The sequence below is a fragment of the Haliotis rufescens genome, unplaced genomic scaffold (assembly GCF_023055435.1).
Source record: "Haliotis rufescens isolate VD_foot unplaced genomic scaffold, xgHalRufe1.0.p SCAF_18, whole genome shotgun sequence".
In the NCBI taxonomy this organism is placed as follows: domain Eukaryota; kingdom Metazoa; phylum Mollusca; class Gastropoda; order Lepetellida; family Haliotidae; genus Haliotis; species Haliotis rufescens.
This window is the reverse complement of record NW_025963868.1, coordinates 27201339-27224687: the sequence shown is the minus strand read 5'-3', so window position 1 is coordinate 27224687 and position 23349 is coordinate 27201339. Positions and strand designations below refer to the sequence as shown.

The window sequence follows — 23349 nt, the reverse complement described above, 5'->3', positions numbered from 1 at the left end:
GATGGGTGCCCGTACTGACCAGACATCGAGTGATGGGTGCCTTTACTGACCAGACATCGAGTGATGGGTGCCTGTACTGACTAGGCATCGTGTGATTGGTATATGTACTGACCAGACATCTTGTGATGGGTATATGTACTGACCAGGCATAGTTAGAGGGGTACCTGTACTGACCAAACATCGAGTGATGGGTGCCTGTACTGGCCAGACATCGAGTGATGGGTGCCTGTACTGACCAGACATCGAGTGATGGATGCCTGTACTGACCAGACATCTAGTGACTGATACCTGTACTGACCAGACATCGAGTGACTGGCACCTGTACCGACCAGACATCGAGTGACGGGCACCTGTACTGACCAGACATCTAGTGATGGGTGCCTGTACTAACCAGGCATAGTTAGAGGGGTACATGTACTGACCAGGCATCGTGTGATGGGTATATGTACTGACCAGGCATAGTTAGAGGGGTACATGTACTGACCAGGCATTGTGTGATGGGTATATGTACAGACCAGGCATAGTTAGAGGGGTACATGTACTGACCAGGCATCGTGTGATGGGTATATGTACAGACCAGGCATAGTTAGAGGGGTACCTGTACTGACCTGACATCGTGTGATGGGTATATGTACTGACCAGGCATAGTTAGAGGGGTACCTGTACTGATCTGACATCGTGTGATGGGTATATGTACTGACCAGGCATAGTTAGAGGGGTACCTGTACTGACCTGACATCGTGTGATGGGTATATGTACTAACCAGGCATAGTTAGAGGGGGCCCTGTACTGACCAGGCATAGTTAGAGGGGGCCCTGTACTGACCAGGCATAGTTAGAGGGGTACCTGTACTGACCTGACATCGTGTGATGGGTATATGTACTGACCAGGCATAGTTAGAGGGGTACCTGTACTGACCTGACATCGTGTGATGGGTATATGTACTGACCAGGCATAGTTAGAGGGGTACCTGTACTGACCTGACATCGTGTGATGGGTATATGTACTAACCAGGCATAGTTAGAGGGGTACCTGTACTGACCTGACATCGTGTGATGGGTATATGTACTGACCAGGCATAGTTAGAGGGGTACCTGTACTGACCTGACATCGTGTGATGGGTATATGTACTAACCAGGCATAGTTAGAGGGGGCCCTGTACTGACCAGGCATAGTTAGAGGGGGCCCTGTACTGACCAGGCATAGTTAGAGGGATACCTGTACTGACCAGGCATAGTTAGAGGGGTACCTGTACTGACCAGGCATAGTTAGAGGGGTACCTGTACTGACCAGGCATAGTTAGAGGGGGCCCTGTACTGACCTGGCATAGTTAGAGGGGGCCCTGTACTGACCAGGCATAGTTAGAGGGGGCCCTGTACTGACCAGGCATAGTTAGAGGGGGCCCTGTACTGACCAGGCATAGCTAGAGGGGGCCCTGTACTGACCAGGCATAGTTAGAGGGGTACCTGTACTTACCAGGCATCGTGTGATGGGTATATGTACTGACCAGGCATCGTGTGATGGGTATATGTACTGACCAGGCATATGTGGTTAACTGCACTTACAACAGATGAAGTGATGGGTACTTGAACTGGACACAGATGGGGTGTTGGTTAACTGCACTTACCACAGATGTAGTGATGGGTACCTGCACTGGACACAGAGGAGACGTTGGTTCACTGCACTTACCACAGATGTAGTGATGGGTACCTGCACTGGACACAGATGAGGTGTTGGTTAACTGCACTTACCACAGATGTAGTCATGGTCACCTGAACTGGACACAGATGAGGTGTTGGTTAACTGCACTTACCACAGATGTAGTCATGGTCACCTGAACTGGACACAGATGAGGTGTTGGTTAACTGCACTTACCACAGATGTAGTCATGATTACCTGAATTGTACACAGATGAGGTGATGGTTAACTGCACTTACCATAGATGTAGTGATGGGTACCTGCACTGGACACAGATGAGGTGATGGTTAACTGCACTTACCACAGATGTAGTGATGGGTACCTGCACTGGACACAGATGAGGTGATGGTTAACTGCACTTACCACAGATGTAGTCATTGTAAGCTGAACTGGACACAGATGAGGTGATGGTTAACTGCACTTACCACAGATGAAGTGATGGGTACCTGCACTGGACACAGATGAGGTGATGGTTAACTGCACTTACCACAGATGTAGTCATTGTAAGCTGAACTGGACACAGATGAGGTGTTGGTTAACTGCACTTACCACAGATGTAGTCATGGGTACCTACACTTATCACGGGTATAGTAATGGATACCCCCACTAACCACAGGTATTGAAGTGGATACCTGCACTGACCACACGTTTTGTAGTGGATACCATATACTGACCACAGGTATAGTAGGGGATACCTGCACTGACCACAGGTATAGTAATTGGTACCTGCACTGACCACAGGTACAGTAGTGGATACCTGCACTGACCACAGGTATTGTAGTGGGTACCTGCACTGACCACAGGTATAGTAGTGGATACCTGCACTGACCACAGGTATAGTAGTGGATACCATACACTGACCACAGGTATAGTAGTGGATACCATACACTGACCACAGGTATAGTAGTGGGTACCTGCTCCGACCACAGGTATAGTAGTGGATACCTGCACTGACCACAGGTATAGTAGTTGGTACCTGCACTGTCCACAGGTACAATAGTGGATACCTACACTGACCACAGGTTTAGTAGTGGATACCATACACTGACCACAGGTAAAGTAGTGGATACCTGCACTGACCACAGGTTTAGTAGTGGATACCTGCACCGACCACAGGTATAGTAGTGGATACCTGCACCGACCACAGGTATAGTAGTGGATACCTGCACTGACCAAAGGTATAGTAGTGGATACCTGCACTGACCACAGGTATAGTAGTGGATACCTGTACTGACCACAGGTAAAGTAGTGGATACCTACACTGGCCACAGGTATAGTAGTGGATACCTGCACCGACCACAGGTATAGTAGTGAATACCTACACTGACCACAGGTATAATAGTGGATACTTTACACTGACCATAGGCATAGTTATTTGGAAAATATTAAATGTATATTCACCTTATTCATTGCCGCACTTGAGAGATTTTTATTTTAGGCGAGGAGAAATGGGGTTTAACGTCGCATTTCAGGTCAGTGCACTTACACAACGGCGGTTTTTTTGTTGAAAGGTTACATGTCTGAGGCTCTTTGTGATGAACGTTAAGTGTCGTGTCACGTAGTTCTAAGCTCTACTGGCTATCGCTGACCTGGAACGGGTGGGTTGACACAATTCTGCACAGCGAATCGTGGCGCCTTAGACGATTGGGCCACCTGTGCCCTCACCCCCTTACATCACTTACATAACCGAATAATATTACTTCGTGCATGACAAACACAAAACTGTGTGGCATGTTAAAAATAAGTTAAAACTGTCACAAATGTTTTCAGACCTCAAGCGGATTTATTAAAAGAACGATTGACGTACATGCCACGTACATGCATAATTGTTTGAATGTGCACTGCATGTGTGTGGCTGCTTGTTCTCGTACAGACTAATGCCGGTTTGTAGTGCTGCCCCACTGGGGTATCATACCGCGGTTTAACACGGGTATCCCACTCAGACAACAGTACACTGAATCCGACCCAACCAGTCGTTGTTTTATCCCCTGAATGCCGAGCGACAGGCAGGGTAACAACAAGAACCACCTCGTAACGAACGCTCTTGAAAAGGCACGAGAACCAACTTTAATACTTGCGACCACGTTCATACAATGTTTGGCCCTCACTCTATGAAAGTTCATACCCCAATGGACCAGCATAAAAAGTAAACTCAATTCTCAAAAACAAAATCACTATTTATACCACGAGGGATGTAGCGCTAGATATACAAAAATACCAGCTGCATCGCGGAATATAATAGTTCCCCCAAAGGAGAGGTGGCATTAGCGTGTATATGACCAACTTGCTTTACAGGAACATATGTACATGTTGTAGTCTGTTTAGAAGCAATGTATTCAAATAACACCCTCATTGGACGAGAAGGGTTACAAAGAACCACCTCAGTAAGTCGATCAGACTGAGTGAGTGAGTGAGTGAGTTGGGTTTAACGCCGTTGTTAACAGCATTCCAGTTATATCAAGGCGTGTCAGCTTGATGTGGGAGGAAAGCCCAAAGTGATGCAGGTCTCAGACGTTTGCCACTAAGGTGAAACCCATGAGCACGGGTATGGTGCTGACAAACCTAGAAACATAATCGGGGCGAACCCACAAGCATAGTTTTCTGACGTGCCCAAGGGGCGCAACTCTGCATAGCGAAATGCCGCGCCTTACACGACTGGGCCACCCGTGGCCCTAAGTCAGAATAGCCGGAACAAATCATATGACGCCAGAGATTTCCGAAGTGGTGAATGAACCAGTGGCGGTTACATGTGTTGGTAATCATTAATCAACTGGCCGATCATTGAAAAGTGACTATGTATACAGATGTGTCAAACAGGTCATGGTGCCAATATAATTAATTATCTTTCTAAAGAATATTACAGAACTTACAATCAAACTTCAGGTGCAGTTAATTTGAAATACAAAGTTAGTAAATCAAACAGAATATTGAATACAAATATGTTCAAAGTTAAACAAATATTGCAGTAAATTTAAACGTCAATATCAGCCATAATGTCAGAAAATAAAGTTGCTGATGTGTAACTGTACTTCAAAAGTCTAAACGAAATGACTTGATAATGTCCGCCAAATTTATCACATCAAATCTTATTATGCCCAAAGTCTGGTTACTTCACAACATGTAAGAAAATGGAGTGCAATCATCGGAAATGCTGGTTTGGATTCGAACAAAATATATTTGTGTACGACTATCACATTGCACATTTATTATCCACACATTTGTATTCTTCAAAACGAATGGGGGAGTCATTGGAGCCTGGGAAGTTATCTGAGCCTACGATGGTGGAGTCGTTTGGGCCTAAGGGTAGTCATCTAAACCCTAGGCTCAAATGACTCTAGAGTCTGAGTCTGAGGATTCATTTGAGCCTCATACACCGGTATCTTTAGGTTGGGAACCAGGCCAATCCTGGTTATGATCCTTTGTTTGTCAGCACTAAGCTTCACCAAGCAGTAAGTGTCGACGACCTGCAATATCACTACAAAACTGTTACACCTGTTCAGATGAAATCACTCTTTCCTTGAAGAGTCTGAAACATAAAGAGAGCTGTCTGTCTTATATGAGTCTTAGATGACTAGTGTTATTGCCTACATGACTCAGTAACTGCCATGGCAATTTGAGTTGAGCTTAAGTAAGCAATGGTAGTACATGTCAACAGTGACGTGTGACATTGCATGTGTTTGTGACGGGTGCCACCGGTTGGACAGGATTAGCTCGCCTTTTCGCGAGCACCTGACATAATCCCTATTTGACAGTGATTCATAAACACTTGCCCAGGTTAAAGTTTTTGGCAGGGATTACTTATGAATATGGAAAGGATTTTGTCATTTTAATTTCACTTGTTCACATCTTCCTCGTTTTAACTCAGGTTGTTAAAAAGGGCAGATAGCTGTTTCAGCAGAAGCAAGTGAGATGGATTGCAGAATTATTTCAGTCACATCATTGCCTGTCGGCTTAATGTGTCAAGACAGCCCCAAGCGATGCAGGTTTTACATGTTACCTGCTTTGATGTTGCCCTCAAGGGCGAGTACAAGTTTGATGCTCACAAATAAAATATCGACACAAGGTTATCAAATTTATTTAGATTTTGAACCATTCAACATAGACTATATTGTGGATAACGAAATATTAAATGATTAGGAAACAATTCGGTGAGTGACAATGTGCTGCTATATGAAAATGCTTACAGAAACAAACGATTACTTTCACACATTGCTACCAGTAAAAGTAATCGAAATCAGGTGAGTGCACTTACACAATGACGTACTTTTATTTGAAAGGCTACATGTCTGAGTCTCTTTGTGATGAACGTTAAGTGTCGTGTCACGTAGTTCAAATCTCTACTGGCTATCGCTGACCTGGAACGGGTGGGTTGAAAGAACTCTGCACAGCGAATCGCGGCGCCTTCGACGACTGGGCCACCCGTGCCCTCACGCCCTACCATTCTCCTACAAACATCACTTACATAACCGAATAATATTACTTCGTGCATGACAAACACAAAACCGTGTGGCATGTTAAAAATAAGTTAAAACTGTCACAAATGTTTTCAGACCTCAAGCGGATTTATTAAAAGAACGATTGACGTACATACCACGTACATGCATAATTGTTTGAATGTGCACTGCATGTGTGTGGCTGCTTGTTCTAGTACAGGCTAAAGCCGGTTTTGTAGAGCTAGCCCACTGGGGTATCATACCGCGGTTTAACACGGGTATCCCACTCAGACAACAGTACACTGAATCCGACCCAACCAGTCGTTGTTTTATCCCCTTAATGCCGAGCGATAGGCAGGGTAACAACAAGCACCACCTCGTAACGCTCTTGAAAAGGCACGAGAACCAACTTTAGTACTTGCGACGACGTTCATACAATGTTTGGCCCTCACTCTATGAAAGTTCATACCCAAATGTACCAACATAAAAAGTAAAAGTCAATTCTCCAAAACAAAATCACTATTTATACCACGAGGGATGTAGCGCTAGATATACAAAAATACCAGCCGCATCGCGGAATATGATAGTTCCCCCAAAGGAGAGATTACTTTAGCGTGTATATGACCAACTTGCTTTACAGGAACATATGTACATGTTGTAGTCTGTTAAGAAGAAATGTATTCAAATAACATCGTCATTGGGCGAGAAAGGTGTACAAAGAACCACTTCAGTAAGTCGATCAGAGTCAGTGAGTGAGTTGGGTTTGACGCCGCTTTTAACAGCATTCCAGTTATATCACGGCGTGTCAGCTTGATGTGAGAGGAAAGCCCAAAGTGATGCAGGTCTCAGACGTTTGCCACTAAGGTGAAACCCACGAGCACGGGTATGGTGCTGACAAACCTAGAAACATAATCGGGCCCAAACTACGATAGTTTGGATGTGCATTTTTTCGTTTTGTTCAATAGCAAGGGTCATAGCGAGGATATTCTTAAACGATCATGCAGTCTAACTATCTGACGTTTCTCAATGTATGCTAAAACGCTGAGTTCAAGATTCTAAACGATCAGAAACAACGCTTCTGTATTGTATTCGTCCAAGGAAATTCCCACTGATCTGGAAGTAGTCCGTCAGTGTTAACGTCAATCAAGATCACGGTATCGTGAAAACATCAATTTCGCTGTCATGTGACCAGCCCCTAATGTCCAATGGAAAAGCCGTATATCTTGTAAACTTCACATTTAAACAAATATTCCAAATTATTGATTGCCAAGTAACTACCCTAATGTTGGGCGACGTATTTCATCACCCAGCCCTTGTGCTTCCACTTTAAGGTAATTTGACTATTAAAAAACAACCTCAAAAAAGGAAACTTATTAACATATCACATGAGGTAAAGTAATTATTTTCAGATGTTTTAAACAACATAGATTTCCATTAATTTTGTTACATAATGATCGTGCAGGCATATCAACATTTTACATGAAGAAATAAGATTGTCCAACAGGTCATGATGCCAATATAATTAATTATCTTTCTAAAGAATATTACAGAACTTACAATCAATCATCAGGTGCAGTATTATTTGAAATACAAAGTTAGTAAATCAAACAGAATATTGAATACAAATATGTTCAAAGTTAAACAAATATTGCAGTAAATTTAAGCGTTAATATCAGCCATAATGTCAGAAAATAAAGTTGCTGATGTGTAACAGTACTTAAAAAGTCTAAACGAAATGACTTGATAATGTCCGCCAAATTTATCACATAAAATCTTATTATCTTATAACGACCTTTCATTCGACCAATAAGGGCGTCGCTTACCAGATCATGAAAGTGACAGTCGGAATGTGATTTCTAATCATACAACCTCGAAAACTTTAACACGGAGTATTCCGAACGATAGTTACGGGTTCAAGGAATGAATCCATACAATCTAGACCATATACTAGTATTAGCCATTCCAGAACGTTCTTTTGTTCAGGTTTCCAATTTGAAATTGAGAATTTGTCAAAATATGTTTCGAAGCGCAGTCGCCAATTTGAAATTAGTGCCATAAAGTACGAGAAGGCGGCCTTCTGATTGGTCATCATTCTATTGGTCGGTAAAAGTTCGCGCAAGGTCGGTCTGACGTGACGCATAATGGGATGTCCTCAGATCTTTGTTTAGCGGTAGCGAGAACTAAGGTCTGATTTTAATGAGATTGCCAAGAAAAGTAATTGAAATCATCTTTCTGTCTAAATAGTATTGTTACACACCACTATGTACAGAATTGGACCGCAACTTACAACGAAGATGAATCTGGTCAAATTCGAAGTTACAGTTGATAATGTAATTGTGCACTTCATTGTAGAAAACCAGAAATGAAGGGTTTTCTACATCCTAAATTGGACCTCTACTTTGTAAGGAAGAGGTTTCTGGTTCAAGCCGAATGTGCAATCCATGGTGTACTCATCCACATCTTTAGGTTTGACAAAAGTACATCTTTGTAGAAAACCTGAAATGATTAAGAAGAGCTCTATCCTTGCTAGGAACTCTCCCATGCATCGTCGACGTCCTGCAGAGAAAGGAAGATAGTTGTCCACGAGACGAGAGTCAATCTGGCCATCCTCCTTCAAGAAACGCTCTGGTCGGAATGCCTCGGGGTCTCCCCACACCTCCTCATCATGACTCAATGAAAACAGATTAAGAAACACCAGAGTATCCTTCTTGATGGTGTACCCAGCCAGTTCCACATCCTCAGTGGTTGCATGCGGTGTAGACAGCGGTGTGAGGTTGATGATGCGTAGAATTTCATGAATGGTTGCTTCGGTGTACACCAAATTACGTCTATCGGCCAAGGTTGGACGTCTGGACATACCAACGACAGCGTCTAGCTCCTCCTGTATTTTCTTTTGGACTCGCGGGGTCTTCGCAAGAAGAAGCATTGTCCACATAGTCGTAGTAGCCACTGTATCAAACCCAGCAGCAAACAGATCTCCAATTGTATCCTGAACCCGTTCTTCACTCATACCATTTGCCTTGTCCTCTTCTGTTAATTGTCTTGACTCATTAATTAGACTGTCTGCAACATCCCGGAGATTATCAGAGGAGAATGTTTCCAGGTGGTCCCGAATCCTTTCTCTGCGGATCAGATGTCCCTTCGATAGAAGATCTTTGAACTTGTTGATCCTCTCCTTCATGAAATGCCGTAACCATGGGAAAATATCAACTGGATTCCCAGCAGTAACGAATGTAGAGAAGTCCTGAGTGTGCAGAATGTACTCACAGAAGTCCTTGTCTGCCCTGACATTGCCTTTCCTTCCATAACAGATCTGATATATCACACTCCCCAATGCAATGTAAATGTGATCGTGTGGATCAAACGCTCGGCCGTTGTACCTCTCAAACTCCTCCAAAATATAGCTCACCTCCTCGTTTATAATTTCTTCAATAGGATTGCTTCGTGCATTAGCGAATGCTTGGAAGGATTTATTTGCTATGCGCCTGTGCAATTTCCAGGATATGTCGAATTTTCCGAAAGATAGACTTTTGCCATTTTGAACGGACACTGATGAGAAGAACTGTGGTCGACCAGAGAAAGCATCACCTTTGGTAGAAAGCGCCTCCTTGATCAGCTTCCCGTGGATCACTACTGTTGGCCATGCTCCAAACTGCAACTTGATGAGATCTCCATAGATCTTTCTCATGTTCATAAAAGTCAGAAATGGCTTTTTACCAAGAAAAGGCAGATGGCCAATTAAAGGTAGCCCCCAGGGACCAGGGATAGATTTGTTCCTGTACGTTAACTTGTGTAGGAATGTCAGTAGAGACGCTGATGCCAAGAAGACAACTCCTGCTTTCCCAAGGGTAGTTATGTCACGAAAATACATGCACATGCCGCCCCAATACATCTGAAGAAGAGCCACGGTTGACATCCTGAAACAAGAAAAGATGCATCTTAATGATGTGTTTCATATTTCAACATCGATTACAGCATCATTACACCGCGGTCAGTGTTTTGAGTAACATCCACAGGGGGACTTTAAATGCAATCAACTGAACCAGACTACCCGATCCATTCTAGCGACTGTTACGACAAGCATAAATTTGTTTGTATTCTATACCCGAACACCCAATGAACGTTCTGTAATAACAGCTTGATTTTAATGCAGCTGCTTCAACAGTATTTAATTGATCATGGATTGTTAACAGGATATGAAAGGGAGGCTGATCTAATGCATGCGCCATGCTGACCAAACCCAATGTCATCATAGGATTCCAGCATGAACCGGAGAGGTATTTTTAAGTTTTTAAACAGGCGTGTCGAAAAGATCTTCAAACAATGATGATGTAAAGTACTTGTTAGTAGCAATCAATATTTTTCTCAGACCCTTTTATGGCAAGTATGGGTAGCTGAAAACCTTTTCTACCCCGGATCTTAGCGGGTCTCATGTAAATTGACCTCTGGCGTCAATCTCCTTGACCTGTTGGAATAAGCAAACAATTTGACAAAGATTTCATTCTGACCAGCTCTCTTTTATGTCCTGAGTACGTTTTACACTTTCTGCATGCTATCGGTAGACGTTTCTGCTCCTGCATTTCGGTTTCATAAAAATGGCCTGGAACGTGATAAACAGTCATACCACCTCAATAGTAACGTTTCCTAATGATAAATATTTCTTCTGTCAATTTTTCTTGATAATCTCTTCGAAAGCTGCACTTGCAGACATATTTAGGGAAATTTACTTACACAGTGAAGTAAAGTAAACCAGTGAACCAGTCAGTAAATATTTGCTAATTAGACTAGTATAGGTGGCCTATAGAAGACTAGTACAATCTACTAATCAGTTTGTAAAGATTACTATCTATCGTTCTAAGAATCTTCTTCTCATAATTGGGGTGGACGGGTAGCCTAATGGTTAAAGCGTTCGCTCGTCACGCCGAAGACCTGGGTTCGATTCCCGACATGGGTACAGTGTGTTAAGCCAATTTCTGTTGTCCCCCGCCGTGATATAGCTGGAATATTGCTAAAAGCGGCGTAAAACCATACTCACTCACTCACTCACTCTTCTCATAATTTACTAATTGTAACAGTATAAACTGATGACCAAAATAAACTTCACCATAGATTTAAATCACAAAAGATAGATGTGTGAAATAATATGCAAATTAAAATTTTCAAAATCTCAACGAAATCAACATGTAAAATGTCATACAGTATCCGTTATTAGCATGACAGTTGCCTGAATTGAGTGTGGTATCACAAACAAGTTCAATGACACGTCACATTAATAGTGTGATAGACCACACCCTGATACAAGACATGTAAAAATTATCCGCGCACTGAAAAAATTAGTCGTCTGATGACGTCTCGTGGACTACGCACTGTCATAAATCGATTCCGTAGATGCGATGTTCGCAAGTACCGGTCTTCATTAAGCGTAGTTACCCTATATCTGCCTGTTCCAAGCCTCTCCGATGTCGGCCCGGTCTGTCTGTAACGTTGCATCAAGTTAGTTACAGAAACACGGGTGTGGGCACGGGTGGCTCCTATCTGTTTTAAACCAAGAGCCCGCTCCCATTGTTCAGGTGTCAGCCGTGGCATGTCTGTGGTGTTTTTTTATCAGTGTGAGTGTCTGACATGCCGTCTGTGTCATTTATATACCCTACTTGCACGTGTCGTTTCGGCTGCCCAAGCAGCACGTGTTTTTCACATTTTCGCATTTTCTACGAAAAGAAAACCGTGCCGTTGTCGTGTATCACTTTCTGCATAGAGCATTGTTGTTTGGTTTAGTTTAAATTTTGCAATTTCAATTTTAAACTGGTAAAGTTTCGTTCGGCCATCAGTTTTTTTACTAAGCTTGTAGTGAGTTTTACTACAATTTAATAAAAGATCGTTTGTTGGTAATTTTGCGATCCCTGTTGACAGCTGCTGTATACAATTTGCAAAAAAAAACAAGTAGTAACATACACAATACAGTTGACATACATATGAATTTCGGTATCATTTAAAGTTTATGTACAATACTACGAGAGAGTAATTGAGAGTAAATAACTAAAGTAAGCAAATTTATACTGGCAAACTTACACACCTCCCTTCTTCATTTAAACATATCATGTAAAGTTCTAAATTTTGTCACTCGTGAACAAATTACATTAAAAACGTTACAAGGCCAATATAAACCAAATACTAATCGTCATCTACTTGTCTCAAAATGGCAAGTGTGACAATGACCAAGGCGGAAGTGAGGAATGTCACGTGGTCTTGACGCCGAAACTGACTTGAACACATGTGTGACATTATTCTATTGTTCAACGCTCCGTCATGTAGAGGCGAATGCTTGAGTAACCCTATTCCTTAAAAATAATTGAGCCGAGGCCCGAGTTACGAGGATATTCCCCTGCTGAAAACACATCCCTTTTTAACAGTTTTGTTACAAATATTGTTTTAAAAAATATTTTTAAAAAAAAACAGAACTCGGTGTTGCCTGTATTTATATTCTGTATGAGTCGCCCTTACGTGATGCACGAGGAATACGTTCTCTGTCGCTGTTGCACGGACACCAAGCTCTGTCGGAAGCTGAGGTTTTAAGTGCATCGTGCACGGTGTTCTGAAGAAGTATTTTGTCAATCCCTTTTACGTTGTAAATGCATCCTGACTGAGATTATCGGATATACAGACAGGAATAAGGATATATATATGTTCATCTGATTTTTCTTCTCTCGTCAAAGGTTGAAAAGTATTATAGTAACCTGCTGTAATACAACATTATATACATATAATATACTGAACCAAATTAAAAACTTCACAACCCTAAAATTTTAACATTTTGACCAGTTATGATTGTGGGCCCTTATTGTGTATTTAAACAGTAATGGCCACGTATTGTCTTCAGATAACACAGGTTTTTGTTCAGGTGAATCGGTCAAAATCATGTGCACAGTAATATAGTGCCAAAAGTGGTTTTTCACATGCAACTGGTCACATGGCCATAATACCGCACATGTTTTCAGCCATACTTGTTAGCAGTGATTAACAAAAAAAGAAAAACACAAGAAAATAAAAGTTTTTACGGCCATTTGTCATGCCACGCCTTTCAAATGTGCAACGTGAACGTGCCATCGGCATGTTGCAGACGGGAACGTCCGTAGCTGAAGTCGCAAGGACGATGGGTTGTAGTCGACGGACTGTTTATGATTTACAGACGTGTCTACAGCAAACGAGTACCACCTCTGATCGCCCTCGGCCAGGTCGACCACGTGTGACGTCACATGCAGAGGATCGTCAGATTGTCTTACGTCACCTCCGTAACCGATTTTTGACGGCTACATCAACCAGAAATGAACTGTTTAGGGGTAGACTGAGTGCGCAAACTGTTCGAACCCGTCTGAGAACTGCTCACCTTCAAGCACGACGGCCACACTGCGGGCCGATTCTGACTCAATCACACATACGTCAACGTCAATTGTGGGCACAGCGACACTTACGATGGACTCAGAGGAATTGGAATCAAGTCGTCTTTAATCTTTAACCCGATTTAATCTTCGATTTGCTGATGGTAGGGCGAGGGTGTGGAGGCGCCTTCATGAACGTTACGCCCAGTGTTGTGTACAGGAAGTTGACAGATTTCGAGGTGGAAGTGTCATGGTGTGGGGTGCACGTTCCAGGCTTCTTGTCATCCGTGGCAACCTCAACGCTGCTGCTTACCGCGACCAGGTACTGGCACCAGAACTTCTGCCTTTTATGGCAGCACATGGACCCTGTTTGATCTTCCAACACGACAATGCCAGACCCCACACAGCAATTTTGACAAGGAATTTCCTTCAGAATGCGGGAGTCAACGTCATGGACTGGCCGTCAAGGTCTCCCAACCTCAATCCCCTCGAACACGTCTGGGATGCTCTTGGCAAAAGTCTGCGCACTCTCCAGAACCAACCACAGAATTTGCAAGATCTTGGCACCATTTTGCAGCAACAATGGCATCGTCTTCCCAATCATGTGTTCACAAGCATCACAAGGCCCATGCGGAGGCGTTGTGTGGCAGTTGTCAACGCACATGGTGGCCATACACGCTACTGAACTTGTGTTCCATCAGATTCTCGTGCTTGGGACTTATGATTTAAACTGTTGATGTTATTACCGAATACCGTAGGTGCTTGGAACTAATTATGGTTACCACCGTTAATTAAAATCCTTCTTTGGACATTAATGATTAAAAATTACCTTCTCTGATACATTGGCCGTTGTATGTCATATACAGGATTACTTGTTAAAATGTGAAGTTTTTAATTTGACTCAGTATATATGCCCTCTGCCTCATAGCATTCATTTACCTGATGAAGGAGTAAGCATATACTCCGAAACGTTGTGTTGCTCGTTATAAAGAAGTTGACTTCAATAAATTCTCTTCCTTATGTGTATCACTCCTAAATGTTTTTCAAAGACTCAAAATAATTCGGGGTTTTCTTTTACAAGGTTCCACCCACAGATATGTTAGTGAGTGAGTTTGGTTTAACGCCGCTTTTAACAGTATTCCAGTTATATCGCGGCGTGTCAGCTTAATGTGGGAGGAAAGCCCGAAGTGATGCAGGTCTCAGACGTTTACCACTTCGGTGAAACCCACGAGCACGGGTATGGTGCTGACAAACCTAGAAACATAATCGGGGCGAACCGGGACTCGAACCCACAATCATAGGTTTCTGGCGTGCCCAGGGGACGCAACTATGCACAGCGAATCGCGGCGCTTTAGACGATTGTGCCACCCGTGCCCCCCGAAGATATGTTAAAAAGTCGTGATTGCTATTAACGCGCCTATGACACCGTCATCATTCGAAATGGTGTAGACACGTCTTCTAAATCAATTTACCACAAAAGCCTTACAAAATGAAGCCTGCGGTCTATTTAACTTGTTCCGGCCTCAACGCGAACACAAATCTTGGGAACACTTGTCATTATAAATTTTATTTCAAATTTGTCCTCCTTTTTGACAATGTGCTATAGTTTAGTGGCCAAGGTCATGTCACATCTTTGTGGTTATATGACTCCATAACAAAACTTGCCTTTGTATTTTGAGAAGCAAATTGTTACATAATTCAATATGAACACTTTCATTATTCATATTTTTTCTTCAGCTGACAACAAAGTCATTTGTAAGGAAGACCATTTGGGGCCGCATCATGATCTTTCTTTCTTAAAATAAAAAATAAAAATTTGAAATCTGAAGACACTATGTTCAAAATTCACGATACCGTGTTGAAACTAATGCTTTGGCTTTGTTTGTACACTTGAACTATAAAAGTAGTATGTTGAATTTTCAAAATAGTATCTTGAATTGTCAATATTATATCCTTTGTTATTTCAGCATACCTTTTTATTTTTCAAGAACTTTTTTTTACATGATATGGCATTCATGGGCATCCGTACGAATAGATTGGAAATGGAGTAATCCAACAGGTTTGAAGTGTAAGGTCACATAAAATGCGTGTTTATGAAATTTTTGACAACTGCAAGTAATAAAGCCGGTTTCCATCTCTTTGAAGTTGCATCACAGCTAGACAGCCTAATGTTTAAGGGGCGGGGGAGTCAAAGGTGTTACAGTGCTTGTTCGTCACTCTCAATGGTCAAATTGGTACAACATGGGAAGACTAGCTGGTGTCTCTCGTACGCCCTACCTTCATCACATAAAAAAAGCTTATAGGGCACTGGCAATCTTCAGCTAGGTACTAAAATGTCTATCGGTGACGATTCCACCATGCTATTTTGGAAAGTGTTCTGCTACTAGATGTAACCATGGTAACCAAGGAACACCCATAATTGGATGTGTCCTAACATTTACCGTCATGTACATATCTTTACAGAACATAGATTCAATGAGATTTCTTATCATACCAGATACATGGTGATGTATTAAAACGTACTTAAGGAAGGTTTAACATAAAACATTGAATGCCAAGGAAGATTAGCTACAATTCCCGCAACTTTGACCTTGTCTTTGCTAAATGGATAGAAGGAGCAGTGTGAGCAGCGTTCATAAAATTAACAGAATATCTATTCAAATGAAGAAGTGGTGGTACTGTTCTTTCCAAAATAACATGGTTTCCATGGAAACGCCCCATAAATGACATGTTGCCTGATAGTTTCAAGCTTGGCTCTGGATAAATAAAGATTCCAAGCTTTCCAACAGTATTAAATACATCTTTGTAGACCTACGACAGATATGTTCCAAATTTTGACACCAGAGTCAGTGAGTGAGTGAGTTTGGTTTAACGCCGCTTTTAACAGTATTCCAGTTATATCGCGGCGTGTCAGTTTAATGTGGGTGGAACGCCCGAAGTGATGCAAGTCTTAGACGTTTACCAGTTCGGTGAAACCCACAAGCACGGGTATGGTGCTGACAAACCTAGAAACATAATCGGGGCGAACCGGGATTCGAACCCACAATCATAGGTTTCTGGCGAGCCCAAGGGACGCAACTCTGCACAGCGAATCGCGGCACTTTAGACGACCAGAAACCACTGGTCACTTAATGTTGGATGGATAGTAAGGCAGCAGAGTGGTTACAACAAGTGCTCGATTACCCACGCGTAAAATATGAGAAAACGTATTTTCAGTTACTTGTCTGTGGAGTTAAACAACAAATACATAAACCCGTCATATACTTAAGAATTGAACCGTTACGTCAGTTTGGACGGGATCATTGAATTGTAAACGATTTAAAAGCGCTGGTTAAACTGTGTGAACCTCCGAGCTTGCGATTCTTATAATTTCATACTTTGTAGTTGTAGTTTATTGGTCTCGTCGAATAATATCGTAACATTGTTTGCTTAAATTTGAAGTCCTCTGGTTTCGCCGAAGAACATTGCAACAATGATCTTTTGTCGGTATTTGCTGGCTCTCAGTCACGTACGTTTCACCACTCATACTTTTTTCACGCAAAGAAAAATAGTTCTTTGAATATATACAACATAATCTAGAAATATGTCAACATAATTTCATTCTCTGAACAAATTTACAAACAATATTTGGGATAAATCAAATCTTAAGAATAGGTTACAGGAAGTTGAACAAAAATATAAACATGACCTCGATGCACCGAGGCGAGCTCAATGTTACACCTCCGTGCACTTAGATTGATTGGTTGGTTGGTTGGATTGTTGTTTAACGCCGCACTAAGCAATATTCCAGCTATATGACGGCGGTCTGTAAATAATCGAGTCTTGACCAGACAGTCCAGTGATTAATATCATGAGCATCGATCCACGCATTTGGGATCGATGACATGCATCAACCAAGTCAGCGAGCCTGACCACCCGATCCCGATAGTCGCCTTTTACGACAAGCATAGTCACCTTTTACGGCAAGCATGGGTTGCTGAAGACTTATTCTACCCCGGAAACGTCAAGGGTCTCCTAAGGAACGACAAGCCGTGGTGGTGGCAAAGAATGGTTTCTTAATTAACACAGTAGAACTACAGAACCGGGCAATCAATAGTTACAGAGTCGAACATAGGAAGACCACGAAGTCACGTTGACACTTGGGCAGCTGAGGGCTGGACTGGCTGGTCAGTGCTCGTCTCTCCTTGTCCCTGGTTTTCCTCTCTACTACTGTGACTGCGCTCCTCCGATGGTTTGCCGGTTCTCCCTTGTTAACACAGCCCGCCTGCTTTTAAAGGCAGCTGACCGATCATAATTCTACTGAGCTAGTCAGTTCTGATTAATTTGACAGTCGCTGTCAGCAATTATGCTGTTTTCATAAGTACTTGACATTTACTATGTCAGCAATTAGGCTGCTTATATAAGTAAGTCAGCTGACCAATTATTATTCTGCTGAGTTGGTCAGTTATACAGTTCAGTTGCACGACTATTCAGTTGTTTGGGCTCAAATAACGACTCAAGCCCGACTGGTTGCAGTTTTATCAACTCAGTCAGAAATAACCAACTTGCTGTGCCACATCCGCCGTTACGTTATATATTTAAATCTATGTTTCCTGAATTAGAGACGGTTGTCATTAAGAAACACTTGTTATTGGGTGTTATTATTTTATAAGATACAAATATAAACCCATATACTTACAAACAATAAATAGCAAGGAGATGTATAATGATGTGTTAAGAAACGTCAACATGATTAGCATACTTAAAATGGGGGATTCAGGAGCGCCCCACTTTTCAGCAACCCTGTTACAACAGATGCGCCCGGTATGCGGTAAACAATGTTCACAGCACATGTTGTCGCCGGCGTATTATGTCGACAAGCGTATAATTTCGCAAGCGACACAATGTGCCAAGGTTCACAGATTATCATGTCGGCATTCGGCAGAGCAAAAATAACAAGCGTATAGTTGACAAAGTCATCTATATCCCCCGCCCATTTTAACACGTTATGGTCCCAAACCAGGTAACTGACCCAACATTTCTCTTAGCCCATGTCAAAATAGCTGCAATGGAAATTCTAAAATAAACATTTCTAAAACTCCTTAATATCAAATGGCACTAGTTCAGTATGGGCTTTATATATAGACATGCAATGTTTGGCAAGGAAATATTTAACAGTTTATTTGTTATACTCCTTAAGTAAACCAATCCTATATTAAAACTTCAATCCAACTTGTTGTCATGGAAACGTAAAACATAAATATTCATAAAACTCCTAAATAGCAAAAGGCACACGTTCAGTATGTGTCTGGTAAACATGCAAAGTTTTGTAAGAAATTATTTAACGGTTTTTGAGTTACACTCCGGAAACGAACAGCACCCTTATAGAACCTAAGTCCAACTTGTTGCCATGGAAACGTAAAATTTTTTTTTTATTAATTCCTAAATAGCAAAAGGCACCAGTTCAGCATGAATCTGATAGACATGCAAAGTTTCGTAGAGAAATATTTAACGGTTTCTGAGTTATGCTCTGGAAACGATTTCGGGACGCACACACGCACACACGCACACACACACACGCACGCACACACGGACGGAACCCATTTCTGTATCCCCGCCAACTTCTTTGGGGCGGGGGATAATAAACTTGGAGATGACAATGTTGTTGATGATGATGGTCATGTTGATCAAGATGATCATCATTACATATAAAGAAAACACGCCAGGCTTGATGTTTATCCTCCGACATATAACGACGCGGGGATATATAGTCCTCATTATGTCCGTCTGTAATATTTTGTTTTCCGGAGCAAATCTCGAACACTATACAATCCAGCTTTACGAAACTCCATATACTTTTTAAAAAAAAATTTAAAAATATTTCAATTCAGATAGACATAAATGTAACATTGGTACTTGAGGAATATAAGTGCAGGAATTCATAGAATCTTAAAACATGATCAGATATGGGTATATACATATATGGGGTTGATAAATCATATTATGTAGGCTGGTAATTCATTCCATTTTCTGTCGAATTTATTTATACTACTATTTACATTGCGATATTTTTTTCTATTTTTCATATATCTTTCAAAATTGTTATGAAGAAAGGAAAGCATAATGGCATTTTCTTAATGCTTGACTGGTGAATTATTTTTTTTTTTGCAAGAAAAATTATATGGTTGAAAAGATAGTTGTTTTTGTTGCAGCAAGTTTTGAGTTTATGTTCACTTCAATTTCTAACCAACATTCCTTTAAAAAATCGCATTCTACATATACATGGTATGAGGTTTCAGATTCAGAGACACAAAAAGAGCATATATCATCATCCATTAAGTTCTTTCGACCCGTGAAGATCCCGGGGTAGATTACGTCTTCAGCAACCCATGCTTGCCGTAAAAGGTGACTATGATTGTCGTTAAAGGCGACTAACGGGATCGGGTGGTCAGGCTCGCTGACTTGGTTGATGCATGTCATCGATCCCAAATGCGTGGATCGATGCTCGTGATATTAATCACTGGATTGTCTGGTCCAGACTCGATTATTTACAGACCGCCGTCATATAGATGGAATATTGCTGAGTGCGGCGTTAAACAACCAACCAACTAAGTTCTTTTTCAAGGATTCCTTTTTGGTATATAGATCTCTATTTAAGAATCTGTATTGGAAATCTATTAGTTTAACATCATTGGCACACATGTTACAATTAGTGAAAACATTATTCCATAAAATGCTTTAAGTTCATTTTCCCATTTATCACACATAAGAGGAACTTTAGTTGTAGCTATGAGTTATTCAAAACTTAAAATGTGTGTGCCGACATGATAACTAAATAAGTTTATATGTCATTTATACATGCTTTTGGATTCTGTGAGGTAAATACTAATTTTTATCATATAATGGGTAGGTTTCTCGACAGGATAAAGCCAACGGATAAAAACGATATCCTTTGGGGTCATATGCGGATAGAGACGCAAATATCAAAGGTCAAGTAGGGACTACTTTCACTGTTTATAAACAAACATGGCGTCGCCCTCGTCATTCGGCGATCGAGTCAGAATTAACCATCGGGAATCTGGATAAACTACAGGGATAATTGCTATCATTATCAAAAGAACAGTCTAATATACTGAAAATCAGTGTCTAACTGTGACGTAGATAAGCCCTTTTATAAGTTTTGGCAACTTTGGAGATACAAATTTCGAAACAATTTTGCGAGGGCACTAGGCCTAGCAAAGCGGGATCAGTAGCAATATCTGTGCTTGTAGACCTCTGCGGCTTGAAACCTTCTCCACAAATTAAAATAAACTGTTAAGTTGGATTTACCCGAAATATTTTTGAATTGTTACCTTGTTTCGTTTTGTCGCTGTGTGTACATCTGACTACACTTCTTAACGTTATGACAGGACAGACCGACTGTCAACAACGTCTGACCGTGGCCGTGACGTCTCATAGACTATGGTTAGAGTAGCTTCCCTTTGACAAAGGGCAGTTACTCTAGCGGACAGACAGATGGATTGCCGCGAAAGGCAATTAAAAACAATTTTTGTTTTGCGTTTATGTTGCTTCGTCACTGTATAAAATAGATTTGAGTTGGAACTATATTGGCTACTGTCACTGTCCGACTGACACATCACTTACCCTCGGACGTAATAAATATTCCAGGAAAACTCGCAATGTTTCGGTAATGTTTGTGAGTGAGGGAAAGCGATTTTGAAGTACAGAATTAATGAATTACATTTTATGATAAAGAGGTTATCACGCTTGTGTGTTTGGGGATGGTAAATATCCTGTATTAGGAATAAACACAAGGTATCAAAGGTCAAGTAGGGACTACTTTTAGTGTTTATAAACAAACATGGCGTCGCCCTTATCATTTGGCAAACCCATGGAAACGTAAAAAATACAAATTTCTTCAACTTCTAAATAGCAAAGTTTCATGAAAAAATATTGAACGGTTTCTGAGTTATGCTCCGGAAACGATTTCGGGACGCACACACGCACACACGCACACACGCACGGACGGAACCCATTTCTATATCCCTCGCCAACTTCGTTTGGGCGGGGGATAATTACATCATGCATTGTACAGAACAGTTTAATAATCATACATAGCAACGGTTAAAAGGACTGTCACACACTACAGATGTATCTCGCCGGGACTAAACCGGAACAAAAAAACAACAATGGCGAGAAAATCGGCGGATCTCCGGCGAGAAAGCACTTGAAAATTCAAAATTGAACATAGCAATACCGATGTAGTACCGACGCTGCCGTCGTGATACCGTTGTTCTACCGTTGTCCTACTGATGGAAGAGAGGGTACTCTCCCGACATTAAGCCATGCCGTACTGCCGTTGTTGTCCCGTTGCTCGCTCCGGGAGCGCAACGTCGGAAGATGTTGAGCATGTTCAAAAGATTCTACCATCGGCTGCCGTTGCTAAATTTTTCGCCGATGTTCTGACGATGTTCTGACGATGTCCTGACGATGTTCTGACGATGTACTACCGTTCTGAGTGATGTGATACCGTTGCGCAGCCGTACTGGTACCGTCCCCCAAAATCGCCAAATTTGTGCTGCGGTATAGCTCCCGCGTCCGAGACAGGCTAAGTGTGACAGGCCTTTTAATGTAACGCATCCTCATAATGGATCATCAAAAGGTCTATCATATCTAAGGCCTTTTAAATCACTGCACCCTTTGCATATATCGTCTTGTGGCGATTGGCGACAATAGTTGTCGATTAGCGACAATATGTGCCCCGTGAACGTTTGCATATATTGTCGCCAGCGGTAATATGTGCCCGGCGACAATATATGCCCTAAGCAAACCCGACTCCCTACCCTATATATATATATATATATATATATATATATATATATATATATATATATATATATATATTAAATAAGTGGAGTAAGATTTAGTAATTATTGAATAAGTGGAGTAAGATATACTAATAATTAAATAAGTGGAGTAAGATTTATATATACGATTTGGAAGGGCGCGAGTGATGACGAACACCCAATGCATCGAGTAAGCAATAGTCACAAGGAACAGTTGCGTAAAGTACTCACCCCAACCAGGACGCGAGTTCCCTTACTCGGAGTACAGGTTGAAAAGTGTATTCCACACACGGAGAAATCAATGACGTGGAAGTTATGTAGCGCTACTCAGACAGCAACTCTCAAGCATATCACTTATACGTCTGCACACAAATAAAGTGATGAATAAAATACCCAGGCTTGGAAAGATATACTTGCCAATCGAGGATTTCCATTGGCTGATGCAGATTTTACACAACCAATCAGATCAGCTATTGTATCTGCCCGTGGAAACTCGACAATCGCTCAACTTGTTGCTCGTCGTCAAATTTATAGTGGCTGCGACATTTAACCGGTTTCAAAGCTTCAGTAACAAAAGAAATTGGCATGTGGCATTTGAGAGCCCCTTCGTGTTTAGATTCAAGTCGCTCACTCTTCTGCTGTAGCCCACGTATAAAGTGATGTTGGATATGATGGAAGGAGGTGCAGCTGTGGAATGCTTGATGTGCGAGACAAGAGAGAGCTTGTTTATTGATGTGTCGCGCGTTACATAGGTTGTATGTGTCCAGAAAATGATTTTATAATTTGAGTGAGTGAGTGAGTGAGTTAATATTTAACGTCACATCGGCAATATTTCAGCCATATCGTGACGAGAATTAATACATTAATAACAAATAAGTATATATAATTTATAAAAAACCTGTCAGCAAAGGACAGTACAATAACTAGAATATCACAGAGTGTATTAAAACTAGTTGAGGAACATATAAAAGCAGAAAGAATTAACAACACAATATAAAAATGGGCTAGAGATCGTCA

General features: G+C 41.5%; 1 protein-coding gene across 1 annotated transcript; it reads right to left on the bottom strand.

Annotated features, from left to right (window-relative positions):
- Window positions 1–8222: 8222 nt before the first annotated feature.
- LOC124120359 (cytochrome P450 1A1-like) lies at window positions 8223–22697 on the bottom strand. The gene is made up of 2 exons (XM_046483166.2): window positions 22564–22697; window positions 8223–10048 (listed from the first exon to the last, which is right to left on the bottom strand). Exon 2 carries the CDS (start codon window positions 10045–10047, stop codon window positions 8506–8508), a length of 1542 nt encoding a protein of 513 aa, XP_046339122.2. The 5' UTR covers window position 10048; window positions 22564–22697; the 3' UTR covers window positions 8223–8505.
- Window positions 22698–23349: the final 652 nt, after the last annotated feature.

What these genes read in the sequence shown, in the direction of transcription:
- LOC124120359 (XM_046483166.2), bottom strand. Translation starts at nt 10,047, where the DNA reads ATGTCAACCGTGGCTCTTCTTCAGATGTATTGGGGCGGCATGTGCATG.